The sequence below is a fragment of the Lepisosteus platostomus genome, chromosome 13 (genome assembly GCF_059453375.1).
Source record: "Lepisosteus platostomus isolate fLepPlt1 chromosome 13, fLepPlt1.hap1, whole genome shotgun sequence".
NCBI lineage: Eukaryota > Metazoa > Chordata > Actinopteri > Semionotiformes > Lepisosteidae > Lepisosteus > Lepisosteus platostomus.
In genome coordinates, this window is record NC_142623.1 from 13,028,800 (window position 1) to 13,054,487 (window position 25,688).

Sequence of the window (25,688 nt, forward strand, 5' to 3'; positions counted from 1 at the left end):
AGTCAATCCTGTCCTCATCAAAAGATTGATAAAATTCTTAGCACCGTTGTCCTGTACTGTTATTAAACTTAGAGGCACCATCCAATAGGAAGACCCATCTCATTACAGCTTGTATTTTCATTTAACATTGGAACATTAAATCTCTGTGAATGAGCCCCCAATTGTCTAGACCATAAACTGTTTTTAAACCATCTTCAGACTATCTGATAACTACCAACAAACACTGGATCTATTAGGAAATTAAGCCTTAAGCGAGAAAGATAAATTAAATAAAGACATCACAACTTGAAACATGGTATCCACAAACCAATCAACATTGACAAAATGGAGCTGTTTCTGGGAGGTCCTGAAAGTATTTCCCAAAATAATCCTTTCTAATTGTTTTATTTTAATGCATGGTAGCCTTGGTTTAGAATTCCCAAGGAGGCAGAGTCTTGCAGATTCAGCCAGGCAGAAGGTGCTCTGTGATTATGGCTCTAGGTGCACACACTGATTTATGCTTGTCTTATATAACCAGAGAGTAGGACCAAATACTAGAAAAACATATTGTCTCCTTGCAGTCATGCAGATGAGCTTTAATGAACACTGTACAATGCATTTAACAACAAAATGTGCCTAAAGATTTCCTCGTCTTTCCCAACATAACATGTTTCAACCCCATAAAAAAAGAACATTCAAAGTTACAGTATACAGGAAATGAATCATCTCTTCAATAGGAATTATTCAGCAGAGACAAGGGTAGGCTCTAATCAGAAAGTCTTTGGCACTAGGACCCCTTGACTTTCATCACTGTGATCATTTCACCTTCAAATATTTCATAATAGGAAAACCAGCATTCTTCAAGCTGCCACTTGAGCTGGACCTGTGTGGGTTTTTCAGGTTTTCTGCAAGCCATATACTGTACCAAGACGGTCTGACTTTGGTCTGACTTGGCTCAGGACTAGTTTTGAACTTAGCAGTTAGGTGAAACAGTTTCTTACAACCACTCTTATGAACGCTGGCTTGAATAACACAGAAATACCCCTCAGACCTATATGACCCTCCCTTTCCTTTCTGCTTCATGGCTCAAGTTATGTTTTTCAAATGAGAATGAATTTCCCGGCAGCTGTAGTCTTATGGGGGATATACTGTATAATTAGTTCTCAGGACCGTATAAAAAAGGTTGCTCTGATCTGATCTGCAGATGGGTGAGTGTGGCTTTTTTATTGTGGAGACTCCTGGAACATCAACAGCTTACATTTAGGGTAAATTTGTCCTCACCTGGGATCAGATGGTCATGACGTTTCGCTGGACTGTAACAGACTAAAAGCACCATTTCTTGCACTGGTGCCAGTCTTGAGCAGCCATGATGCAGAAATATTAAATATATCCCAACGTTCAGGGATGATCACTGAGACACTTCCTTGGAAACTGACGGCCTCTGGCATCCTCCCATCTTTCTAAATGTGCTGACCCTCTGCATCAAAGCCTTGACCCAGGCAATTATTAAGGGACTCATGCCTACACTGGAACTCAGCTTACTGCTTTGTTACTGTCAAGTTCAAGTTTTTTTATACTTTAATTTTTAGTTTTTCACCTTCCTTAACCAAGTACATGATGACAGCCCTGTACTCTCTTTTAGTGAGATCATTATTTTTAGGATATAGCCTAATTCAAGCAGTCGTCCTCCAGTCAAGAAGAGAAATGGGGAAATGAATTGCTTTGTGTATAAAATTGTGAAGAAAGAACCTTTTATGGCCCATGAAAATGACAAAGTTAAATACTTTTTTCTATGAACCTAATGACCCACTCACATTTTCAGTCAGCTAATGCAAAAATCCATTTACCATATGACAAATTGTTATTCATCTAGTTCCTATTTTGTTCAAAAGTTTTCAAAATCATTATTCACAAAATGCTTCCAATAACATACAAGAGAAACAAAATCACAATTTTTCTTCAAGGTTAGAAGAAACCCTAAACACTAAAATGGAGTGGAGTTTCATGGGTCTTTCTATAACTGTACCTGATACTGTAGATTTAATTATTGATCTGTACAGTAGGTTCAGAATTTTCCATGCAATGATAATTTACATATAGTGAATACTGTTAATAAGAACCATTCATTCAATCCACAAACATAATACAATATTCCTCTATAGCTTTGGAAAGTCAGTGACAAATGTAAAAGTTCCATATTACAGAGAGCACTTTCCTAAGACATGAGTTATATATGTTTTGCTTTTTATCATTTATTGTTCATAACATAAAATAATAGTTATAATAATAATTTGGCTGATCTTAAATTTAATATGGGTTGTTTCTTTTGTTACATGCATTATACAATTGTAAGATGTAAAGTACTTGTAGGACATATAAAGGTAAATTCTTTTTAATTGATCTATATTCATACAATGCAAATATTTGTAATCAATATCAATATTTGTCATCAAAAATAATAATATTGTAACAGGGCTCATTTGAACCTACAGTATTACAGTGATAGTCTCTGTGTGATCGCTGTTATAGTTAAAGTGGGGACTATTGATTCAACATACAGTAAAAAATGAAAATGTATGTTTGCATCCTATTGTTTAACAATGTAATGAAACTGTGATAAATAGATTTTTTTATTTCAAACATAATAGTGATTATTTTTGATTTTCTTATAAGCCCTAGTAATCATGCTTTCTTAACTTGAAACGTATGTTTAGAAAAAATAATGTAATGTCACTGCTATCCCAACAAACAATAAAACAAATGTTGGTTTTTATTCAGTCTGATATGCAAACATTTATGAATACAAGATTTATCAATACAAGTTTACAATAATAAAAAAATAAGTATTTCCTTTGGCACTTGGGATAGTTCTTATTCATAAAAATATGAATGTATGAAGCTTGACATTTTCTAAGAAATAATTAAAAATGACAGAAAGAAATGGAAGAGGAAAAGAAACGAGAGACAATAAATTACCTTTTATTTCTTCTCAGGCGTGATTTTTCTTTTTGAGGTACACCTGTAAATAGGTACTTGCTTTCCAAGTTTGTACTCATTACCACTAAATGCCTTCTGTATTCTACACCCAAATCACTGGCCTCTGATGGTTAATTACATTTCAGGTTTGTGTATTTATTAACATACTGACATCCCTCCCCTTAGTTACTGAATGAATAACAAGGCCTTCATTATGCCTCATCATTTATTTATCAAGCTACAGTATCACTTCTTCTATCCTTTTAGCTCCCTATAACACACTAACGCAAACACTACACTGGATCACTTTAACTCCCCCCTGGGATAACTGTAAACATATTCAGTTTTCCATTACTGCTATCTGCCAGTTTCCTTTGTAAATATTTCTTTTATCTTTATTGAAAATATTTAGGAATTATAATAAATTGTAATTTCTCTTGGCCCCAGTAGCCATATCACCCTGCAACATACAACTGGCAACCCACCGAAGCTCAGCAGGTGTGAGCCTGGTCAGTACCTGGATGACAGACCACCTGGGAAAAACTAAGGTTGGTGCTGGAAGAGGTGCTGGTGTGGCCAGCAGGGGGCGCTCACCCTGTGCTCTGTGTGGGTCCTAAAAAGCTGCCGTCCTTTGGATGGGGCGTAAAAGAGAGGTCCTGACTCTCTGTGGTCATTACATTTCCCATTGGCCCTTAAAAATCATGGCCTCCTAATAATCCCCAACTATGAACTGGCCTCTTTACTCTGTTCTCCTCCCCACTGACAGCTGGTGTGTGTGGAGTGTAATGGCAAACTCTGGCTGCTGTCGCAACATCCAGGTGTTCCTACACATTGGTTTACCTGTCCTCACCTGTTCTTAGATAGTTTATTTAATTTTAATTCCCTGGTCAAGAGGAAGAGGCTACTTGCAATCAAGCACTGTCCAGCATTTACAATTAACAACTGTTACAATTTGCAGTACATAATGTAGATGGGCCAGCAATTTGTTAGGTCTACGTCAAACTCAATTAATATGATTCTATCCAGTCATCTATCACTATATCAAGACTAAAGCATTAATTATGTACCTAATATGTTTATGGACAGTTGATCTATGGTGCAATTATTCAGGATTATATCATTAACATCAGAAAAAATGGCACAAAAACTAATGAGGGAATTGACTGTGAAAAACAAGCTCCATGGCCACAACCTTCTTATAAAATCAAAAGATCATCATTATCTTTTCAATACATTATTGAACCTGTAAAGAAAGATGTCTGAGTCTTGTGAAAAACCACCTACAGGACTAGCTCACTTCTAATTCAAAGCTTAGTCAAGCATCACTGAAGATCAATGCCATCTAAAATCCTGGAGCTTCACATGATTGTATATTCATGCTATTAAAACATCTTTATAAAACTTTTAAATTATTTTAAATAATGGATGTTTAACAGCAGTAGCCCACACGGGCCTCAGCCTAATGCTCACTGACAAATAACATGCACTTCATTTAAATGGGAGTCAATGCCATTTCCATCCTTTGAAAAATTCTGTTTGAAATGCAATTTTCCTCTTTATATGTTCTTTTATAGGGATAATGAAGTGCAGAAATATTAGATACAAAACTCTGAACTTGAATTTGCATTTCATTCTTCTGTGTTATGATAGGGGATTCTGGGCTATTAGAGTTACTATCCTTCAAATGAGATACTAATCCAGGGTTCTGATTGCCTGATTGTTAAAATATCCCATAGCAGTGTTTGTACAGTAGGAGCTGGGGTGTTAACCCTGGTGTCCTGGCTAAATTTCAGCTTTCACTTCTTAAATCTGAACTGCATAAATTTCCTATCTGATCTGCGTACGGTGCCCTTCGAATGTATTCACACTCTTGATGAAATAGGTACATCAAATAAAGTACATCAAATAAAAAAGGAGAAAAACGTCTCTATCTTAAAAAGTTCTAAACATGCTTTACACTAGTCTTAACCTGCACAGAGGTAAGCCACACCTGTCAAAAACAATTAAGGTCCAGAAAACATAAGGGTAACTTTTAGTTACACCAATGTAGGTAGTATTTTGTAAATTCTACTCTAGCAAGAAAGACACTCACTAGAAACCATACTCCCTTAGCATTGCTATAAGGTTCAGGCACTTCACAGGGAGAATTTATGAATATTGCTATACAGTATGTGGAATTGCTCTTCAGACCTTTTGGTTTCTCTTAGTGAACTGCCTCCTTTAGAGACAGTTTAAAGACAGTGTTAAGTTGGACTGAGGTACTGTATGGAGATCGAGAGGGTCAGTCAACAACATTTTGTGAGCTGTTAACCACTACTTTGTCGATTTGGAGGCACTGTTTGGATAATTATCAGGGTACATTTCCAGCCAAGCTTGAGCTTCTTTACAGAACGAATGAAGTGGCAAAAATACCTGGTACATTCTGGAAGTTTGAAGTTTGACATTTTTTAACCTGGAACCTTTTGGAGTTTGAAAGGGATTCCAGGACTGGTAATGCACAACACCCCTAAAACATAACAGACCAATCATACTTTGTCTCTGTGGGAATGAATGCTTTCTCAGCCTGATCTTTAGCTCCTTCATGCTATAATTCTGTTTTAATTGTGTCAAGTGTCATGTACATTATGGCAGGTTTGATTCACCACGTACAGTATTGTGGCTCATCTTCAGAAGAGGCCCTGCAGACCAGTAACGCATGCCACATTCACTCAGGTGACTAGAAGCGATATTGACACTTTGTAATCCGATGATGCCGGTGTGTATTAGAGATTTCCATCTGCGGTTTTGGAATTCATGGTTGCCACTGGTATGCAGGATGACCACTATACAAGTAGTCTTAGTATGTCATAATAATGGACACTACATCAGATAATGGCCGATCAGTTTTTTGGCAGATTCTTTTATAGCCATCCCCCAACTTGAGGGAGACCAGGACCATTTGCCTGTAGGCTTTGAAGAGCTATCTGACCTTAACCATATGATGCATGCTACTACTCAATGTTCTCTATTATCTCCTTTTCTACCTCATGGAAAACAAAAAGCTCTCAGGGGCTTCTACTGCACTTCCAAAGAGCGGAATGTTGCTGTACATTTGTTTTGCTGAATTGTATTTAAAGGAAAATTTAGAAGTGTGACACCTCCAGGTGTGTGACACACCTGAAGAAGGCTCCACGGCCAAAACGTTGTGTTCTCTTTCTTCTTTTTTTTCAGCATGGAATAAACCTACTACTTGTTCCTTTGCAGCCTATGCATGCTGACGCAGCTATCCACCTGAATTATTAAAACTAAGTGAGAACATTATACCATCCACACTTCATTCACCTGTATGAGGCTTTTTGATCCTCCTGCATCAGGGGTATGGATCAATAAGGAGGGCACTGTGTGCATTGGAGCTGTTTTTGTTTGTGCAGAATGGTTGCCATACCAATGTACAAGTACTGTATGTGCATTTGAGCGGTGGATGAAGTGGGACCACTTCCATATACAGTATATAGAGATTTAGGAGCTTTTGAGATGAAAGCAATATATAGTACTATGGAAGAAGTTATTATTATTTAAAACCGTTAAAATGAAAAGAATCACTAGTGGAGACATAGATTAAATTATTTAAATTTATAACTTATATCTGTTATAACTCCTGTTGTGTCCAAGATGTCAGCTTTTTGCACAGTATTTCATTAGATCTGGGTGCTGTGTCAGCATGCACAATGCAAAGGGATAAGCATTCCAGAGTAAGTGAAAAGTAAAAAGATAAAAAAATGTGAAATAAAAATGTGTATTCTAATATATTATATAGCACAGAAAATCCTATAAATTGTACCCCGTTTGTGTGTTTCATCTGTACAGACATCATGTATTTTATCTTATAAGGAAATTATTTTCATCTCTCATTTTAAGCCATCCGCAAGTTCTTCTATAAATGATACAGTACGAAAAAGGTTTTAAACAGGGTTTCTCACCAGTGCCACAGTAAAAAACACTGGCCTCATTCCAGGTGCTTTTCACAGAAGGATATATCAGAATTTTAGACTTAATATCCCCACTTCATATAGCAAGTCCATTTGCAGGAAATGTACAACTTAGTGTGATATTTACACCTATTGCATTGCATAATCACGCAAGATGGCCTGTTCAGATGGACCAAGATGTGTACAGGACTTCTACAGTAGAACAACTGGCATTGTGTATTGTGAAGTCAAGAGAAACTTGCCACAGAGTTCTACAATGGTGTCAATTTCGCAACAATCAAGTGACATCAGTTCTGAGAGCTGACTTGGATCTTGGCTTCTACTTGTGCCACCCCACACTGCATGAGGGGGGACTCACAAGAGTTTCTGAGTCACACACTGATGAGTCACCATAGGTCACGGCAATCACAGTTACAGTCTGATCAAAGCTATTGTTTTTGACAGTTCACCTTGTCAAAGAAAAAAGCAAATTAAAAGGTCTAACATTAAGACTGATTCATCACACTAACCATTCATCATCAACACTAACTATACCCATTATGAGAGCTGAAGTTCTAATTTTCTTACAAAGTTATAATTCAGTATAGATCCTAACCTTGAATGCAAGAGAAAAACAAAATATATGTAAGCTATTTGGTGTGACTCACCTAGCTCAGGGAATGGCAGACTGTCTGAAGGACCACAACCTCACTAGTGCAAGAACTGAGCTAGGGAACTGCTTCAATGGTGTGGACGGGGAGGCAGGGGGGATGCGAAAGAGATCCGCGAAAGGAAGTCCTGGCTGCGAGACATGCAGGGATATGCAGGTGAGCAGAAGTGTGCAAGATTGGGATCTAACCTTCTTCCCCAACCTTCATTATACAGACCATTGAGAAAGCACCCTGTAGTCAGCAAAGGGGGTTTTACCTTCACAGCTGCTGTGTCCTTCCTCATAGCCGGCGCTGCAGCTACACTTCCCAATGGGAACAAGCCACTCCCCCTCTGCACTGCAATGCATTCTAGGTGGGTTATCCATGTCCACCTCCGAGTTATTGACACAGGTCCCCCTGACTTCCACCAGGGTAGAGAAGGCTGCCTCTGCAATGGTATCAGGAAATATGGCCAGGTTCTGCACTGTGGAAAGACATTTCTTGTAATACACCCTCACGGACACAAGAGCCACGCAGGCCCCCACGTCTTGGAACCCCAGATGAAATCCCCTCCTGTTGAGGTGTCCGATTTCTCGGACTTCGGTGTTGAGCTTCATCTTCCGCTCCCCCAGATCCCCTTGAGTGAAGCTCTCGTCAGCGGCGATGGTATCGATTTTGATGTACTTGCTTTCTCTGATGCTCCGACCCAAGTCCGTGTCTGACTCAACGTAGTGCAGGTTAAACGTCTCTTTGCATGTCCCCACCACTCCTGGAATGCTGTTACAATCCCTCAGTGTGAACTTGAGCTCAATAAAGATGCGCTGGCCATTCAGCCGAGCAATCCAGCCCGTCTGCAGCCAGTTATTCTGGTTGGGCTCCATGACGTTACAGACTTGGTATGTCCGAATGGGCTTGTAGTTTTCATCCACTCCACTGATCTCTTCCCACTGCAGGGAGAGAGCATGCAAACCTTTCAGTCCACACTACAAACGTTCCCCACTGTACACCCCGCATGCCCTAAATACATTTTCTTACTCGTCAACACAAGCTCAGACTGTGTTCAGTCGCTGTCGCTTGACAAATTAACAAGATAAACAACAATCAGCAATGTCTCACACTCCACAAACCGACAAAAATTGTAAAACTCTGGACAAGGACATATGGTATACGCAATTCATTTAGATTAAAAAATGTTTTTTGCTATTTACAGTAGGAAAACAAACTTGGGTTATTCTGTAGATAGATTATGACTCTTCTAATTCAATCAAAGAAACAAACATTTAATTCCATTTTTAATTCGCTGAAGTTCACACCACAGCAAAAGAAGCAAACGGCAAAAAAGAATACACCAGCACAAGACAGTAAGCAAATGATGAAAAGAATACAAATAGAAAATGGGAGCATGAGACAGGAAGATTTGGTGGGTTTAGAAAATTCTGGAATTCTTGCTAGTTCAACCTTGGCTTTGCCATCCTGAACAACACAGTGAACCTCCTTCATTGGAATGAGACATAAAACTGAGGCCACAATGAAAAGTGACACGACCATAGAAGCTTCCAATGCCAAGATTGTCCTCTAGATGCTTTACGTCACAACACATTTCAAAGTTTCAGCAGTGCAAAAGCTATACGTCTGAGAACAAACAACACCACACTGTGGCTTAAGAGTTAGAAAATAAACACTTACTCCATTTGATGGGTGAGAGGTCCAGCCCAGCTCTGCCTGTGACTCTTTTGAATTCAGCAAAAGAACTACAATGTAAACAGAGGATACATCAGGATATTTTTCACAACAATCACAGAAGATTTAAAGGGTGACTTAAGTGAAGCCATCAGTTTCAAATTTACCGCCTTACACATGCTCCAATTTAAAGAAGAGCCAATTAAGTTAAATAAAGTATGTACTTTTCAAAGATAAATAAAAACCACAAAAAATCAATATAATTGATGTATACTTTCAAGTCACAGTGTTACTTTTTTGTGAAAAATATTTTCTAGAAGTTTAGAGATTTAATCTTATTCACTGCTTCTATTCATTTAAGAGTAACAAGCCATCCTATTAAATTCTTAAGACCTCACTTTTAATTTCGACCTCATTTTAGAGATTTTTTTTTTAACTTCAAGAGCGTGAGTGTGTGCTTGTGTCAAGCTACTGCATAATCACATTTCATAAAATCGAAGGGGTGTAACAAGTAAAAAGAATACTTATTTCACCTAAAATATGTTTTATCATTGTTATATACATTTTACCAAGTCGTTTGAAAGTTCTATACAGTATATTAAAAATTAATAAAAAGGACCCAGGAATAAGAGTGTGCAATTTTGAAATATAAATAGCTTTCATCATTTTGAATGGATTTTGTTGTTTTTTTTTCTCATCACATACAATGGATGTCCTGAACAGATATGATAAGATACTGAATGGGGAAGACACACTGAGCACTGCAGGTGAGTGAATGGCGTGCCTGCAGGGACAAACTCTGCATTAACAGCCGTTAAGTAAAAAGCTTTTTCCAGTTGCTTGAAATGGCTCACAGAGCAATGGGGAAAAAAGTACTGCGAAAGCTATTCTCAGCAGTATAATACCACAGTGTGAAACCCAAACCAAAGCTTCATTATTTTCCTGACATTTCAACCTCGCACACACTTGTCTCTCTGCTCCCTGGAAGCCCATACCAGCTGGAGAGCAGTGGTGACAGTACCTCTGCTGCCCAAAACCTCCCTTTGTGCACAAAATGTACAAAAATAAAATAAAGCCTAACATACTGTATATAGACCTACAGGTATATACAGTATATCAATTAATATCAGCTCATTGTATCAACACTTGGTACTCCAAAAATGCCTCCATCTTCCTATACTGACATCCCTGACACACGTATCATACTGTATGTGGACACACTGATTGGTCCCTGTGGAAACATCAGTGAGTTATGATCAAGAAATCACAAAGGTGTTCTCATTTCACTGGGCAGCAAACTCTCACATTTACTAAATTTATCTTGTGTCTTTCATCCTTGGGTGCTTAATAAATACCGTAGTCTTAACTTGGTGAGTAGGTGTATAAAATGTGTGTTACTTTGGGAAAATATGCTGAATAAATATAACAATGGTAGCTAATTTAGACGATTTAATAATTTAGATGCATTGTACAGTATGATTCAAGATCCACTAAGTCAATACAAAAATTGGAAAATCACAATCCTAGTTTCATTTCTTTATTGAAGCAAAACTGCAAGGTTTTTAAGTGTCTTTCTTTTGCAACATTTCCATAAAATACTTGTGACTCTGCAGAACCAATGAACAGATAAGATATCGGGGAAGATAAGCTCCCTTTTCTAAACCCCCTTTTGTCATTTCTCTCATACTGTCACAATACAATGGATTTCCACGTTAAGCATTCTCCTCTGTTGATGGGTATCTATGTGAAACAGATTAAATGCACGGTCCACGAACCCATTCCTGCAAGGTCAGATTAAGTTATTTGCATTCCCAAATCTTTAAGCCTTACATGATTTCTTGATTTCTTTATACATAAATAGAATCATTTTTTCTACTGCAATTCAGTACAATAAAATAATAACAGTCACTTGGATATTTGGATTCAGTCATAAAGATATACCTAGAGAAGAAAAATGTATTTATTTTCAATTTATCTCAAATGAATCCCATTTCTAGTTTGAGACACTACTGAGAGGGTAATGAATAAACTAAACACGTCTTATAATGTGCTTTACACCCACCATGAAAAAGACTATAAGCACATAGGGTCAGACAGGCAGAGGGAGGAATATAGTGCATACAGTGGATGCCTGCCAGAAATGTCACATACCCCTAACGTGCAAAAGGCAAAAAACTAAATACTGCACATTTATCATGTAGACCCAATTAGCCCAAACACAGTAATTTTTCAAAGATCACAGCATTTACCCTTAAACAGAGACAAGCTCTGTAATCTTGATCTGTAGTCTATAAGGTCCTCAGTAGTACAGCCTGTCATCTTTAGCAAAAACATGGTTCAGCACCTTGGACAGAAACCAGCTCAAACAGATGCAGTTTCAGAATTTCAGTATTTCCAGGGCATTTTCAAAATGGTGTGCTCCAAAGCGCAATTTTCTCAAGGTGTCTGGGTACTTATTAAAAAAGTTATACATCTACAAAGTGTTAATTCAGGGTGTAAGCAGTAAAAATTATATTTCTTTCACTTCACAAACACAGACATTTAGATTTTTTTTATTAAGAATGAGAGCTGTACAATAAGTATTTAAAGAATGTTCTTCTGAGGAATGAGTTAATCATCTACGTCCTCAGTGTGTGGGAAAAAAGGTTACTGGTCCTGATGAAAATAAATCTGAAGACTTGTTGCAAATCCTCCACTTTGCATATTTACATGATATACCATTACACTTGAGGAAGAGCAATAGAAATCAGTAAGAGGGATTTTAGAATATTTTATTCACCAATGACACACATTAGTCTCAAGAGATAGAAAGGCAAAAAAAGTAAATATTTGCTTCTTGAGAGGGTACTGGAATAACGAAAGACATTAAGAAGTGGTATGTATGCAACCGACTGATAGGTCTTATCAAGAAGTGCAGTGCTCTTCCAGCCTTGGATAATTTATTGAATTGTGCCTTTTTGTACATTTTCTAAGTAGATCCGTGAATGCAATTAGATCCCCTAGGATCGTGGTGGCATTTTTAGACACTGCACTGTCTAAAAACCCAAGGAAAACATTTTAGGATCTGCATTTCTGAAGAAACACTCACACAACTGCTGTCAAAAGTATATCTGCACCGTGCTAATCAGAAACTAGAGAGAAGATTGTGTATCAAGGAAAAAAATGTTTTTCAGAAAACAATTCAAACATGTAATAAAACTACAGAAGACAAAAACCTTTTGATCCAGGTACAAAATGTACTCCTGTTTATTAGAAAAATAAAACACTTCATGCAAGGAGTTGAAATTACTCTCACCTCTAGCTTTGAGCATTTACATTCCAAATCCTTCATGTATCCATCAGCCTGTGTTTATTCTGGTATAATTCTATTAGCTATGGTAGGACTATAAATTCTATTGAATTTTCTCCTTAATTTTAATCCTACTATTGCACCTCTCCTCTGGAATTTCATCTTTCAGTAAATGGTTATAAACCTTTATAAGCCACTTTGAAATAACTACAGAATTCAAATAACCATGTTCTCACTGTAAAAAGTCAGTGCTTCATATAGAGACATATTCTACTTCAAACACAAGATTATTTATGAAAGCAACAGAGTTCATTTAAACTTATGTATGAAAGGCTGAAGGCACGACAGCAGTTTGTCAGACTGAAAGTCCGATGGAGACAGTAGAGATTATTAACCAGAATGCTACCCTCTCTTTTTCAAAACCTAATCAAATTATGTCTATGTTTTCTTTAAAAACTGTGCCATGTCACGGAGCCTGCAAAAGAGAAAAGCCTGCATCCAGTGCTTATGATTATAAATTATGGTTGATGTTTATACAATATGATATTTATATAGTACGTCTTAGTTATAATGAGTTAACAATTTAATTTGGGCACCATCTTGCTATATTTGTGTACTGTACTGTACTATGTGGAGCCACTATATCAGCCAAATTTGTGTGAAGTAATGCTGTCCGCAGAGGAGAAAGCTGAACTTTAGTTAGGCTTAGAAACAAGAGTGACACTAGCTGGGAAATGAATACCCTGCCACCTGTACCAGTTTAAAAAGACAGAGGCAGTCAGCTCCTAGGTCTGTATTTGAAACTCTAGCAGTTATTAACTTGTCAAGGTTAAAGCAGGTGTGAGGAATCAGGCTGCTATTAAATGGGATCTGAACTATTTAAATAAATCTTTAGGCCTCAAAGCTGTCCAGAAAAGCCCTCCAAGTATGAAGTTAATGACCTACAGTCTATAATGTCTCCTATCACTTCACTAGTCATTGATATTGGAACGCTCCTGGCCCCCAGTCATATAATTAACACAGCCAAAACTAGGATAGCTCAGAACATCAAGACTTAGTGCCTCTGTGCCTCAGTGCCTGACTACTACCAATATCATACACTTAAAGGTTTTTAGCTTTCAGAGGTGTCCACAAAAACTCAGGCCATACAGTATGCATTTAAATTCATAATTGTAAATTCCAGACATGACCAAGTATCTCCCTGTGATATTCCACTTTGTGATCCTGCCTGTCACAATATCTGTCGAACTTCAATCATTGAGACAATTTTTGTGGAGCGGAAAATGGATTATTTTCACACTTCAATTTTGGAAGGTCAGCCTCATGTTTGTATGCAATAGCTCTTCTTAAACTTCTGTTTCCCTGTTCTTCATTAAAAAGGAAGAGCTCCCAGCACAGACTGTGCTCTTTTTTGATAGCTCTTGCCAACCACAATTAAACCAAAACAGAAACAAATTCTACATCTGAGACTGCATTATGGTGTGCTCCATTCATTTTAAACCTGATAAACTACTATTAAATCACAATCTGTGTTAAATCAATGGAAAATACAGACATCCTATACAGTATAAATACACATAACCTTCTGTGTATCTTTTCACAGCAAAGTTTAATTTAAACCCCCCTAATTTGTTACTTACATTATCTGCAGAAAATCATACAAAAGTAGATTTCTGGATCCCATGGGATGAAACGCACAACATGAATGCGAGGAATTATCATTATTGATATTACAGAATGTGTACGTTTATTTTTAAAGGATGTACAGATCTGGCAGGCCTGAAGTGAAAACCAGAAATTATAACTTTTGAGCATAAAAAAACGGTTTGAAGAAATGGTAGAAACTTTAACTCAAAAAATAATATATATTGTAAATATGGCAATACAATTCACAAAAAGAAAATAAATCATGTAAAGGCTTCTTCTGTCTTTGAACTATTTCTGACGCATACAAAAAACCATTCTTTTGATTGGCATCGGTAATATCTTTTAATATCTTGAAGCCTTCATGTTTGAGAAAATGTAACAGATCCACACACCTCCTTAGTGCATGAAGACAAACAGAGGCATGCTCTCTGCGTTAATCCTGAGAAATACAATAATCAAAGTCATTTTCTGAGAGTCATCAGTAAAAGACCTACTGTGTAGCCTCCCTGCTCTGGTGTGCATTGTCTGAGAGAGACGGCTGAAGCACATCTCAAACAGCGCTCATGCAGACAAACCGACCCTGTGCTAAAGGTAGCTGGCAACAGCAGTGTCGATTAAATTTCCACACTTGTGGGGTTTTCCAACCATCTATTATTAACTGGTCCATTTTTTAAATAAATGTAAAAAATAAATATACAATTTCTCAGTTGTCCTTCCTTGACCTCAATTCCTCATTGACAAACGCTATAAAGTGTTCTGGTGCGCTATGGCTGCCATCGCATCATCCAGATGGTGCACATTGATGGTGGCGGAGGGGAGTCCCCGTTACCTGTAAAGCTCTTTGAGTGGAGTGTCCAGAGAAGCGCTATATAAGTGTAAGCAATTATTATTATTAAAGTAACTGTCTTATCTCCTGAAACAATGCTGCACTATCTTCTTTTTTGACAATGTTTGTCAGTCTTTCTTGTATTGTATTAGACGATTAGTGCTGTAAAACAAATTTAACCTCAGAAGGTAATAAAGCTAGGGCTCCAGATCAATTCAAACTTACTGTTATGCCCCGCTGCAGTAGCACAGGAGACATCAACACTTCATACACCTATCCTCCAAACTGTTCAATGCCAGGACGTGACAGAATTGCTGCACCAGACAGAAGAAAGACACAGGTCTTGCCAATAACAATGGAAGCTCACTTAACACTTTGCCCCAGTGGTGCTGGACTTAAGTGTGCACCATCACCATGGGGCTCCCAGTCACAGCTTGCATCACCCACCTCTTCATTCCTGGATCCACAGCACTACTAGGAATATTTCACAATATGAATCATTTACTTTGTTTGCGGAACCTTTATCACAGTGATAGCATCGTGATATTCACTTTCAGGTGCAAAATATTAGATGCGAAATATCGGCTGTGAATTCCCTTAAGAAATTTCCAATTCTAATTTATAGAAATGAATATAGCTTTGCAGGGTTTCTGTAGTCTCATTTTTATTCTGCAATTCCTTCCTTGTTCATCAGTTAGTGTGGTTGACATTCTGATAATTACGGAATTCCATCCATCCAGTTCCTAACCGGTTTATCCAAAACAGATCCACAGGGGAACATCCTGTCAGGCAACGGGCGCAAGAGGGGACACCAGTCCATCACGGGGCACAGGCACATACAAAACACAGAACACACATTCTCACACCAGGGACACTTTTCCCAGATCACTCAGAGGAAACTCACTTAGACACGAAAGAACGTACAGCATAAACTCCTCATAGATAGCACCTCAGGTCTGGTATTGAACCCAGAGCTCCAATTCTAAGCACTGCACCTCAGTGTCACCCAACTAGGAACATCCAGTTATATTTCAGAAATGACACACACACCCTGCAATTACTCTTAACGTATTACGACTAATTTAACCAGATTTCAGTTTGATTTACTTGGCAGAGCATTGAATTTGAATGTGCTACTGTACTGTATGTTGACTTAGGGGGAGGAGTTTTTAAAACCTTCACAAAGGTTAATAACATTATACAACCAGTAAAGCTGTGCAGCTGTGACATTCGTCTGTTGCCTTGCAGTAAGCTCATTCAGACGTCCTCTGACAGTGTGACCCTCGAAGTACCGTCCCCTGCGCTCAGTCAATTCCCATAGGAGGCATGTCTCATGTATAGCATTTCTCAGCTCGATATAATGACAATTGATCTGCTTCCAGACCGGTTAAGAATTCTGGGGTTAAATAAAAATGTCTGGAAAATGTACTGTGCAACAACAAACATGGACCCATTTTAGTCTCTTTCATTGTAATATAACAGACAGAGAAACATATTTCATTATTTAAAAGGGACAGAAATGTGGGAATGCATTACCTGTCTGCGAGTTACCCTACATTTTAAAATGAATTAAAATCCGAGTAATCCTTTTAATCCATCTCAAGTAATGTACTGTATACTTGAACTTTTTAAAAAAGTCCATTTTTAATACTGTATATTTTCAAATGATATACCTAGTACTGTACCACTAACATGCACTAAACAGAATAGTTACATTATAGTACATGCACATCGGCTAAACTAAAAAACACTATATCATATAAATCATATTTATGTACTAAGTATATCCTTAAGTATATCCTTACATAAATTCTGTTTTACAGCTTCTAAGTGTGACCGATAAATTCACTTTAAGGAGTGTGCTTTGGGAAGAGCAGGCCACATATGCTGATAAATTTATTTCTATTCCATCTTGGATGAAGCCCAAGGTTAATCCAGAAAGAGCCCTGGAAAGCACTCAGATACAGTATCTAATCCTGCTTTTTTTATATAAAAAAAGACTTAAAATCCAAACAAAATAATCACTGTCACCTGATATTTAAAAGGTGCTTTAACTTCAATTCAGTTGATGGATACAGAGATGTAGAAGATTAAATTATATTAATTGCAGTGATACTTAAGGCTGACCATACTGCACAATAAAAAAAAATTACTTCAGCATACTATAGGTTTGATTACATAAAACTTTGAACACTCCAGTTGCCTATGAAAAATTGATGCAATTCAACTACAGTACCTATACATATTAAATTATTGAATGATTCCTCTGAAAACCTTGTTAAGAATAGCCTTGTACACTGAAAGCCCTTATGCCTCTTGAATATCTCAATTTATGCATTTATTTTTGGGAATACAAAAACATCTCTAGAAGACTAGAAGACTTCACAGTTTGATGAATTAGCATTGGCGCAGTTTTATTTCTATAGCATGGCTCTCTTTAAAGAGCAAAACGCCTTTGTACAGCTGGGCATCTCTATGCTCAGATGGCTTTGGAATAATGCTATAGTCCCAGTATTAAATTGGGGTCACTCTAAAGCTCAAGTGCCAAGGTGATCTTCACACTCTGCAAGCAACCATGATCACAGAAGTTGAGACCTTTTCATTTTCTATTAACAAGGCAAATTTGACTCCCCCCTTTCTAATGAGAAATATGAAAATTTCATTACAGTTTCAAAATTCTGACACCAAAAAGGGGAGTGTGTTAAGTGAAAAACTGCTGACTTCATTTTTTTCCTATTTAATGTGTGTTAATGCTGAAGGAAAACCTGGAGGATGGTGGTACAAGCCAAGCTTTTTACACCTAGCCTCTGAAATCTGATCTTATCCCACTCAGTGAGCAGGTATGTTTCCATTATGACTTAAGGAGGCATCCACACAGTTTCTTTTATCAACCAGCTTTTCTTTTTTGGAAAAAACAGGGAAGCTTGGTGAAACGTTACTGTTACAGAAAGAAGGACAATTTGTCCATTTCCCGATTGTGGAAATGTATTGGAAACCATTTCTTGATGGTGCCAGAAAAAATTAGATCCCCAAAAATGCACTTCTTTGTCCCTGCCACCATGAGCTAGTTATTGCAAGAAGGAGGCACTGCCACCTACGTCAAGAACAATTTGAAGGTTGGAGAAGGGGAAAAAGGATATTTCATTGCCAAGTTCCTCTAAAGATAAAGAGAGGCAGAGAGGAAGAGAGATACATGGGTTTAGACAGACTGCTTTGTATAGCCACACACATCACAATTTTAGTAGTCATCTGGTCAACTGAAAACTCTATGACTTTGGAGTTCATAGTCATTTCAAGACTTGATACTAAAATGCTGCTGGGTATGTAACCTTAATTTAATTTTAATATAAATAATAGTGACTCTAAAAGTTTGTTTAAATCCATAAACCTATCTGCCCTTACTCTTGACATGCAAAGAAAAGTATACTTATTTCAAGCAAATTTTTTAGAAGGCTCAACAGACAAAATGCTGTCGAATATGTTTTTCAACATTTCAGCACAGAATTAGCCTTTACTTGTTCGTGTGTAATTCCTAACGAATGTTTGCATATTTAAAGCCTGTGCTCATATTGCACCTTCCAAAAGTATTCAGACCCTGGCACAGTTTTCACATTCTATTGAAAATCGTGACACATCAAAGCAGAAATTAATATTAGTTATATACACAGACAAATCCACAAATTTACAGCAAAGAAAAAGAAGTATATAATATGAGAGAAAAGGGAAAATGCAAAAATGGAAAATGGAAATTTAAACCCTTTACTCTGACAAACCAAAATGAAGTTTTGCACACAAAACCACCCTGACAAACCACCTAATTAATTGAGTAGTCTCTGTCTATGTGCAATAATAGTGCTACACATAACTCCATTAAGTCCCTCAGTCAGGTAGTGAATTTCAAGTACAGATCATGAACACAAAGGAGCTTTCGAATCCTTGGGAATAAAGTTGTAGAAAGACAGAGATCAGAGACAGAGAAGGTTATAAAAACCTTTCTTTGAGCACAGTGAAATTTCATAATATGAAGATAAGATCTGCAACAACTTTGACAGAGCCACAGATTTCACTAAGATGGAAGTAACTTTTTAATTGGTGAACAATATTCTACTCTATTCAACAATTGCTGCTGGAAGAGGTGTTAGTGGGGCCAGCAGGGGGCGCTCACCCTGCGGTCTCTGTGGGTCCTAATGCCCCAGTATAGTGACGGAGACACTATACTGTAAAAAGGCATCGTCCTTCGGATGAGACGTAAAACCGAGGTCCTGACTCTCTGTGCTCATTAAAAATCCCAGGGTTTCTCGAAAAGAGTGTCCTGCGTCCTGGCCGAATTTCCCATTGGCCCTTACCAATCATGGCCTCCTAATAATCCCCCTCTATGAATTGGCTTCATTACTGCTCTCCTCCTCACTAATAGCTGATGTGTGGTGAGCTTCCTGGAGCACTATGGCTGCCGTCACATCATCCAGGTGGATGCTGCACATTGGTGGTGGTGGAGGGGAGTCCCCATTACCTGTAAAGCGCTTTGAGTGGAGTGTCCAGAAAAGCGCTACATACAGTAAGTGTAAGCAATTATTATTATTATTATTATTATTATTATTATTATTATTATTAATTGGCTTCTGGGAAAATTGGCCCTGGGGTGAGCGTTGTTCGTGACTGTGACTGTAAGTGTGTGCATGTTTTGCATGTTTTGTGGTGCAGTGAGACCAAATTGAAACATTTTGGTATCAAAGCAAAAGTAATACATTTGGCGCAAAACCTAAACAGCGCATTACTCATTCACCACCATCCCTACAGTCAATCATGGTTGTGGTACAATCATGCTATTGGGATGCTTCTCCTCAGCAGGGACAGGAAAACTTGTTAGAACTGTAGGGAAAAGGAATGAGCAAAGTACAAGGCAATTACTAGAGGAAAAATGTTTTTGGCCTGTTTAAGACTTCAAACCAGGAAGAAAAGTAACCTTTCAGCAGGACAATGAGACAAAGCACAAGGCCAAAACTACTGTATACTTTATTGGAGTAAGAATAAAAAAAGTGTCTTTGAGTGGCCTAGTCAAAGTCCAAACCTGAGTTCTATTGAGAGGCTGTGGAAAGGCTTGAAAACTGTTGTCTGTAAGTGAACTAAAAAAAACCCAGGCAGCTTTAACAAATCTGTTATAGTATATGTAACAGTAACGTATTATTAAAATATTGCAATACTTTGATGTAATAAACTGAAAAAGTGGTTAGCTTAAATGGTTTCTAAAATCACAAATCCCATTTTCTGATAACTCAGAACTAAAGCTTACCATTAATTAGAATAATCAGATTATAGTCGCATTTCTTAAAATACGATGACTTGTGCTCTATTCAAAACACTGTAAATATGTACATAAAACAAATGCAATTAGTCAAGGAATAGAATTTTATGCAGCAGAATCTGATCCGTCTGTTAACTTAAGCTCCATTCATAATATCTCAGTATTCTCCCCATCAATCAGGAGCAGAAACCATCAGCATCTTATATCAAATCGACATACTTATATGTTGCTGGCAATATCTGACTTTCATCACTCTTTACCTCACAGCAAAAATATCAAATACAAATACTGTATCTGTTCACCAGGGCAGTGTTGCCCAGTTATCCCTAAATATATCCGTAAGGGCTTGGTTGGGGTGTTATTTCAATACAGACGAGAGGGCTTTTTTGAGGTGGCTAAATCACATCAGTCTCACATCAGGTGTATGTGTTAGACTTCAGCATGTTAATGCCAGGACGGGTGGCATTACATTTATAATAATCTCTCGCACTTTCACGAGCTCTCTAGTGGTAGATGTGATTTTGCCTTACAGATTTCAAAGGAATTTCAAAAGAAAGCAGAATCACTATCTAGGCTGTCTCTCTTGAAGTAGCAATAAGAACAGCCACCAGCTGTATTGTGGGAAGTGTTTTCACACAGACTAGCCGCTATGTCTCAGCCATGCCTGGGGGAGGCTCTGTCTCTCAGCAGGAGAACATTTCACTCCTGGGCCCATTTGTCCTCCTGAGAGACCAAAAACAAAGCTATCAATTATTAAAGTCCATTTAGAGGATGGTATTCAAAGCAGATGGCTGTAACTTTTGATTGCCACTGGAGTCAAATCTGTGCAAAGCCAGGAGTGAAATGTGCTGCATACATATGCGACCAAATTCTGCTTCATGTGAAGTCAATGGTTCCAAGAATGTCATTCTGTCTATTTTATCACTTTCACTGGATTTCTGTTTGAAGGTGAGTGTCCATAGTTTTAGGGAGGAGAGTGAAATGTGTTTATCATGTCTGTCTTGTAATAAATACCACTACTTTTGTTTTTAGTGGTACCATCTGCTGATATTAATGACACGCTAAAAAAAAACATTAACCAAGTGAGTCACAGTTGCAAATCAGGATGCGAGGGTTTTTTTATATTATTTAAAATGCAATGAATGCATTTATTTAAGTTTTTTTATGATTTTGCACCGGTGTTTAAATATAAACTGTCATAGCAGCTGTAGCCATAAATTAAAAGCATTTTAGCAGATAAGAGAATGTAGAATCTGTAATTTCTGTTATTAAACCATTACATCACATACAGTAAGTATATATTGCACACAAGCCTACATTCCACATTAAGCCTAACATAGACAGAAACATAGAAATATGAAAAAATATATAATCTGCACCTATCTGTCTGTAGCATAGAGCATTTCCAAATCTGATGTACTACCTGTACAAATGAATTCCTACAGGGAAGTGGTTTTTAGGAATTGTTGATAATATCAATAGGATATTAGCCCAAGGTCCTAACAACACGTCCTGAAAAAGTGTTTTGAAAATATTAATAGATCTTTCAGTGATAAATGATTACATCTCAAGTACAAAAAAGGTAATAACACACCGAGGTTACTGAGCACACAAAAATATAAAAATCAATCAATAAAAAAGCTAACTGAAGAAAAACTTTATTTCATAGCTATGACAGATTGCATTCTAAATAATCTTAGAAATAGGTTTATTTAACCTATAAATGTTCTCATCCACTCCAAAAACTCTAGGAACAATTTTTGTTTTTTTTATTCTAGAGCTCCCTGCAAGTATCGCTACATTTAATGCATTACACATATTCTTCAGCCTAGATGTAAAACAAACATTTGGACAACCGAACATCATGAAATCTGTAATTCTAATTATACAGTAGTTAACTTTGAACCTGTGGCCGTGCACAAGAACTGTATCTGAAGGCAATCTTGACAGAAATTTGTATAGAAGGAAATGTCATCCGAAATGAAAAGTAGCATCACAGTTCTCAAAAATATCATTATGTCCCAGACAGAAGAAGATGCATTTCCACATAGTGTATATCAAATTATGCTGAAGGACACCACTGTCAGGAATTATTACCATTTGTTTTTGCATTCTTTCACAATACTGCATTTCAAGAGCCAAAATAACTTGTTTACACTTTGATATAACAGTACTGGTTTAAGGTTCTTGGATGTTAAATTTTATTGTAGCCTAGATTCAATCTAAACATCAATCCACTCATTAGATACAAATTAAAAATGCAGGTTATAGCTGCTGTCTGTTAGCAATGAAAAATTACATCTCCTCCAAGGGAGGCCAAATCACACATACTGTAGGAAGTGAAATTTGCAGTTGGTCACTGGGTTTCTATTTTCTTCTGGCCCTACATAATATATATATACAGTGCCTTGCGAAAGTATTCGGCCCCCTTGAACTTTTCAACCTTTTGCCACATTTCAGGCTTCAAACATAAAGATATAAATTTTTTATTTTATGTGAAGAATCACCAACAAGTGGGACACAATTGTGAAGTGGAACGAAATCTATTGGATTTTTGAAACTTTTTTAACTAATAAAAAAATGAAAAGTGGGGCGTGCAAAATTATTCGGCCCCATTACTTTCAGTGCAGCAAACTCACTCCAGAAGTTCAGCGAGGATCTCTGAATGATCCAATGTTGTCCTAAATGACTGATGGTGATAAATAGAATCCACCTGTGTGTAATCAAGTCTCTGTATAAATGCACCTGCTCTGTGATAGTCTCAAGGTTCTGTTGAAAGCGCAGAGAGCATCATGAAGACCAAGGAACACACCAGGCAGGTCCGTAATACTGTTGTGGAGAAGTTTAAAGCCGGATTTGGATACAAAAAGATTTCCCAAGCTTCAAACATCCCAAGGAGCACTGTGCAAGCGATCATCTTGAAATGGAAGGAGTATCAGACCACTGCAAATCTACCAAGACCTGGCCGTCCCTCTAAACTTTCAGCTCAGACAAGGAGAAGACTGATCAGAGATGCAGCCAAGAGGCCCATGATCACTCTGGATGAACTGCAGAGAACTACAGCTGAGGTGGGAGAGTCTGTCCATAGGACAACAATCAGTCTTACACTGCACAAATCTGGCCTTTATGGAAGAGTGGCAAGAAGAAAGCCATTTCTCAAAGATATCCATAAAAAGTCTCGTCTAAAGTTTGCCACAAGCCACCTGGGAGACACCCCAAACATGTGGAAGAAGGTGCTCTGGTCAGATGAAACCAAAATCGAACTTTTTGGCCACAATGCAAAACGATATGTTTGGCGTAAAAGCAACACAGCTCATCACCCTCAACACACCATCCCCACTGTCAAACATGGTGGTGGCAGCATCATGGTTTGGGCCTGCTTTTCTTCAGCAGGGACAGGGAAGATGGTTAAAATTGAGGGGAAGATGGATGCAGCCAAATACAGGACCATTCTGGATGAAAACCTGTTGGAGTCTGCAAAAGACCTGAAACTGGGACGGAGATTTATCTTCCAACAAGACAATGATCCCAAACATACAGCAAAATCTACAAAGGAATGGTTCACAAATAAACGTATCCAGGTGTTTGAATGGCCAAGTCAAAGTCCAGACCTGAATCCAATCGAGAATCTGTGGAAAGAGCTGAAAACTGCTGTTCACAAACGCTCTCCATCCAACCTCACTGAGCTCGAGCTGTTTTGCAAGGAAGAATGGGCAAGAATTTCAGTCTCTCGATGTGCAAAACTGAAAGAGACATACCCCAAGCGACTTGCAGCTGTAATCGCAGCAAAAGGTGGCTCTACAAAGTATTAACGCAAGGGGGCCGAATAATTTTGCACGCCCCACTTTTCATTTTTTTATTAGTTAAAAAAGTTTCAAAAATCCAATAGATTTCGTTCCACTTCACAATTGTGTCCCACTTGTTGGTGATTCTTCACATAAAATAAAAAATTTATATCTTTATGTTTGAAGCCTGAAATGTGGCAAAAGGTTGAAAAGTTCAAGGGGGCCGAATACTTTCGCAAGGCACTGTATATCCATTCACAACTTCATCACGAGAAGACAGTTAAAATGACACATGGTCCATGCCAAGCTAATTCTAAGAATTTTGCTTACCTGGGCATATTCAAACATTATACTGTAGCATCACTGAATTAAAAGATAAAGAGAAACACAAACTGTAAACTTAAGACAAAAATATAATACCATTTCAGTTCCAGTGATGAATAAAACACTCCAACAATCACCACATGGAAAGAAGATCATTATATTCGGAGCAAGCAGAAATCTCCTGACAGTTACATCCTCTTTATTGGTATGGTGGACTGTTTAGTATCTGCTTCTGCAGAATTCAAGCAGAACAATCCTAAGGATTTTTCGGCATTAATTCTCTTATCAATACACAGCAAACATCAGAACTGATGCATGAAATCTGAAATTTCAGTCTCATCCTTTAAAACACACAATTGCAAATTGGTAATTAATCAAAGAAACCAGGATAGTAATATAAAAAGATAACAGGTGTATTTTATTGATTACTTTGAACCGGCCCGCATTCAAAGCACACCACTTTGAAATGTTGATTTTGCTGCGGTTTGTTCTAATTTATGTAGCTGTCACATTGATAACTTGTCTTACATTATCTCTATCCCCGTGTTTAACTGTTTAAATGACAAAAATGCATTCAGTTAATTATTTGTTCAGATACGGCTTTCAAATACATTGTTAAATTGAAATATTTCAGTCAATGTTCTATAATTTAATTATGCGCTTTAAATACGCCCTCTTACTACTAATGTTTCTGGCATTTCTGTGCCCTAGGCTTACTGTTAAAATAATTACATTATTTTGTTTGGATAAAATTCTCACCCTGAAACTAATCAACAGTTGCAAAATACGACCTAAGGAGAACACCAGATTTTTTTCGGATAACTAATAAGCAGACAACTCAGTCAAAGTGTTTGTATTCTGAACCATGGCATTTTGTTTTGATCAAATAAAATAATGTAAAAACTGACTAACATCCATTTGGATTTTACAGACAAAAAGTACGAAAAATGGATGTATCACTGCAATCAGCTTTTACATGTACTGTATGTTATTGTAAAAAAATAAAGTGTATTGATTTTGGATACTGATTAGTAGGGTGTATTCATTAACTGATCACAACTAACCTGATGAACTCAACTAAATGTTGCATACGCACTACTGTAGGTCACTATTGAAAAAGCTGATTTTGCCCAGGTGATGATAATAATAATAATAATTCCCTACACTTATATAGTACTTTTCTGGACACTTCACACAAAGCACTTTACAGGTAATGGGGATCCCCTCCACCACCACCAGTGTGTAGCCCCAACTGGATGACACTTTGGCACCAAGAGTGCACC

At 37.5% G+C, this 25,688-nt stretch overlaps 1 protein-coding gene across 1 annotated transcript in view; it reads right to left on the minus strand.

Annotated features, from left to right (window-relative positions):
- epha10 (EPH receptor A10) overlaps positions 1–25,688 on the minus strand; it is a 266,058-nt gene that overhangs the window by 199,668 nt on the left and 40,702 nt on the right. Inside the window, exons 2-3 of the mRNA XM_088603157.1 lie at positions 9,239–9,303; positions 7,830–8,499 (exon numbers count right to left, since the gene is read on the minus strand). Of these exons, the coding sequence (XP_088459283.1) occupies positions 7,830–8,499; positions 9,239–9,303 (735 nt within the window). The remainder of the gene's footprint in view (positions 1–7,829; positions 8,500–9,238; positions 9,304–25,688) is intronic.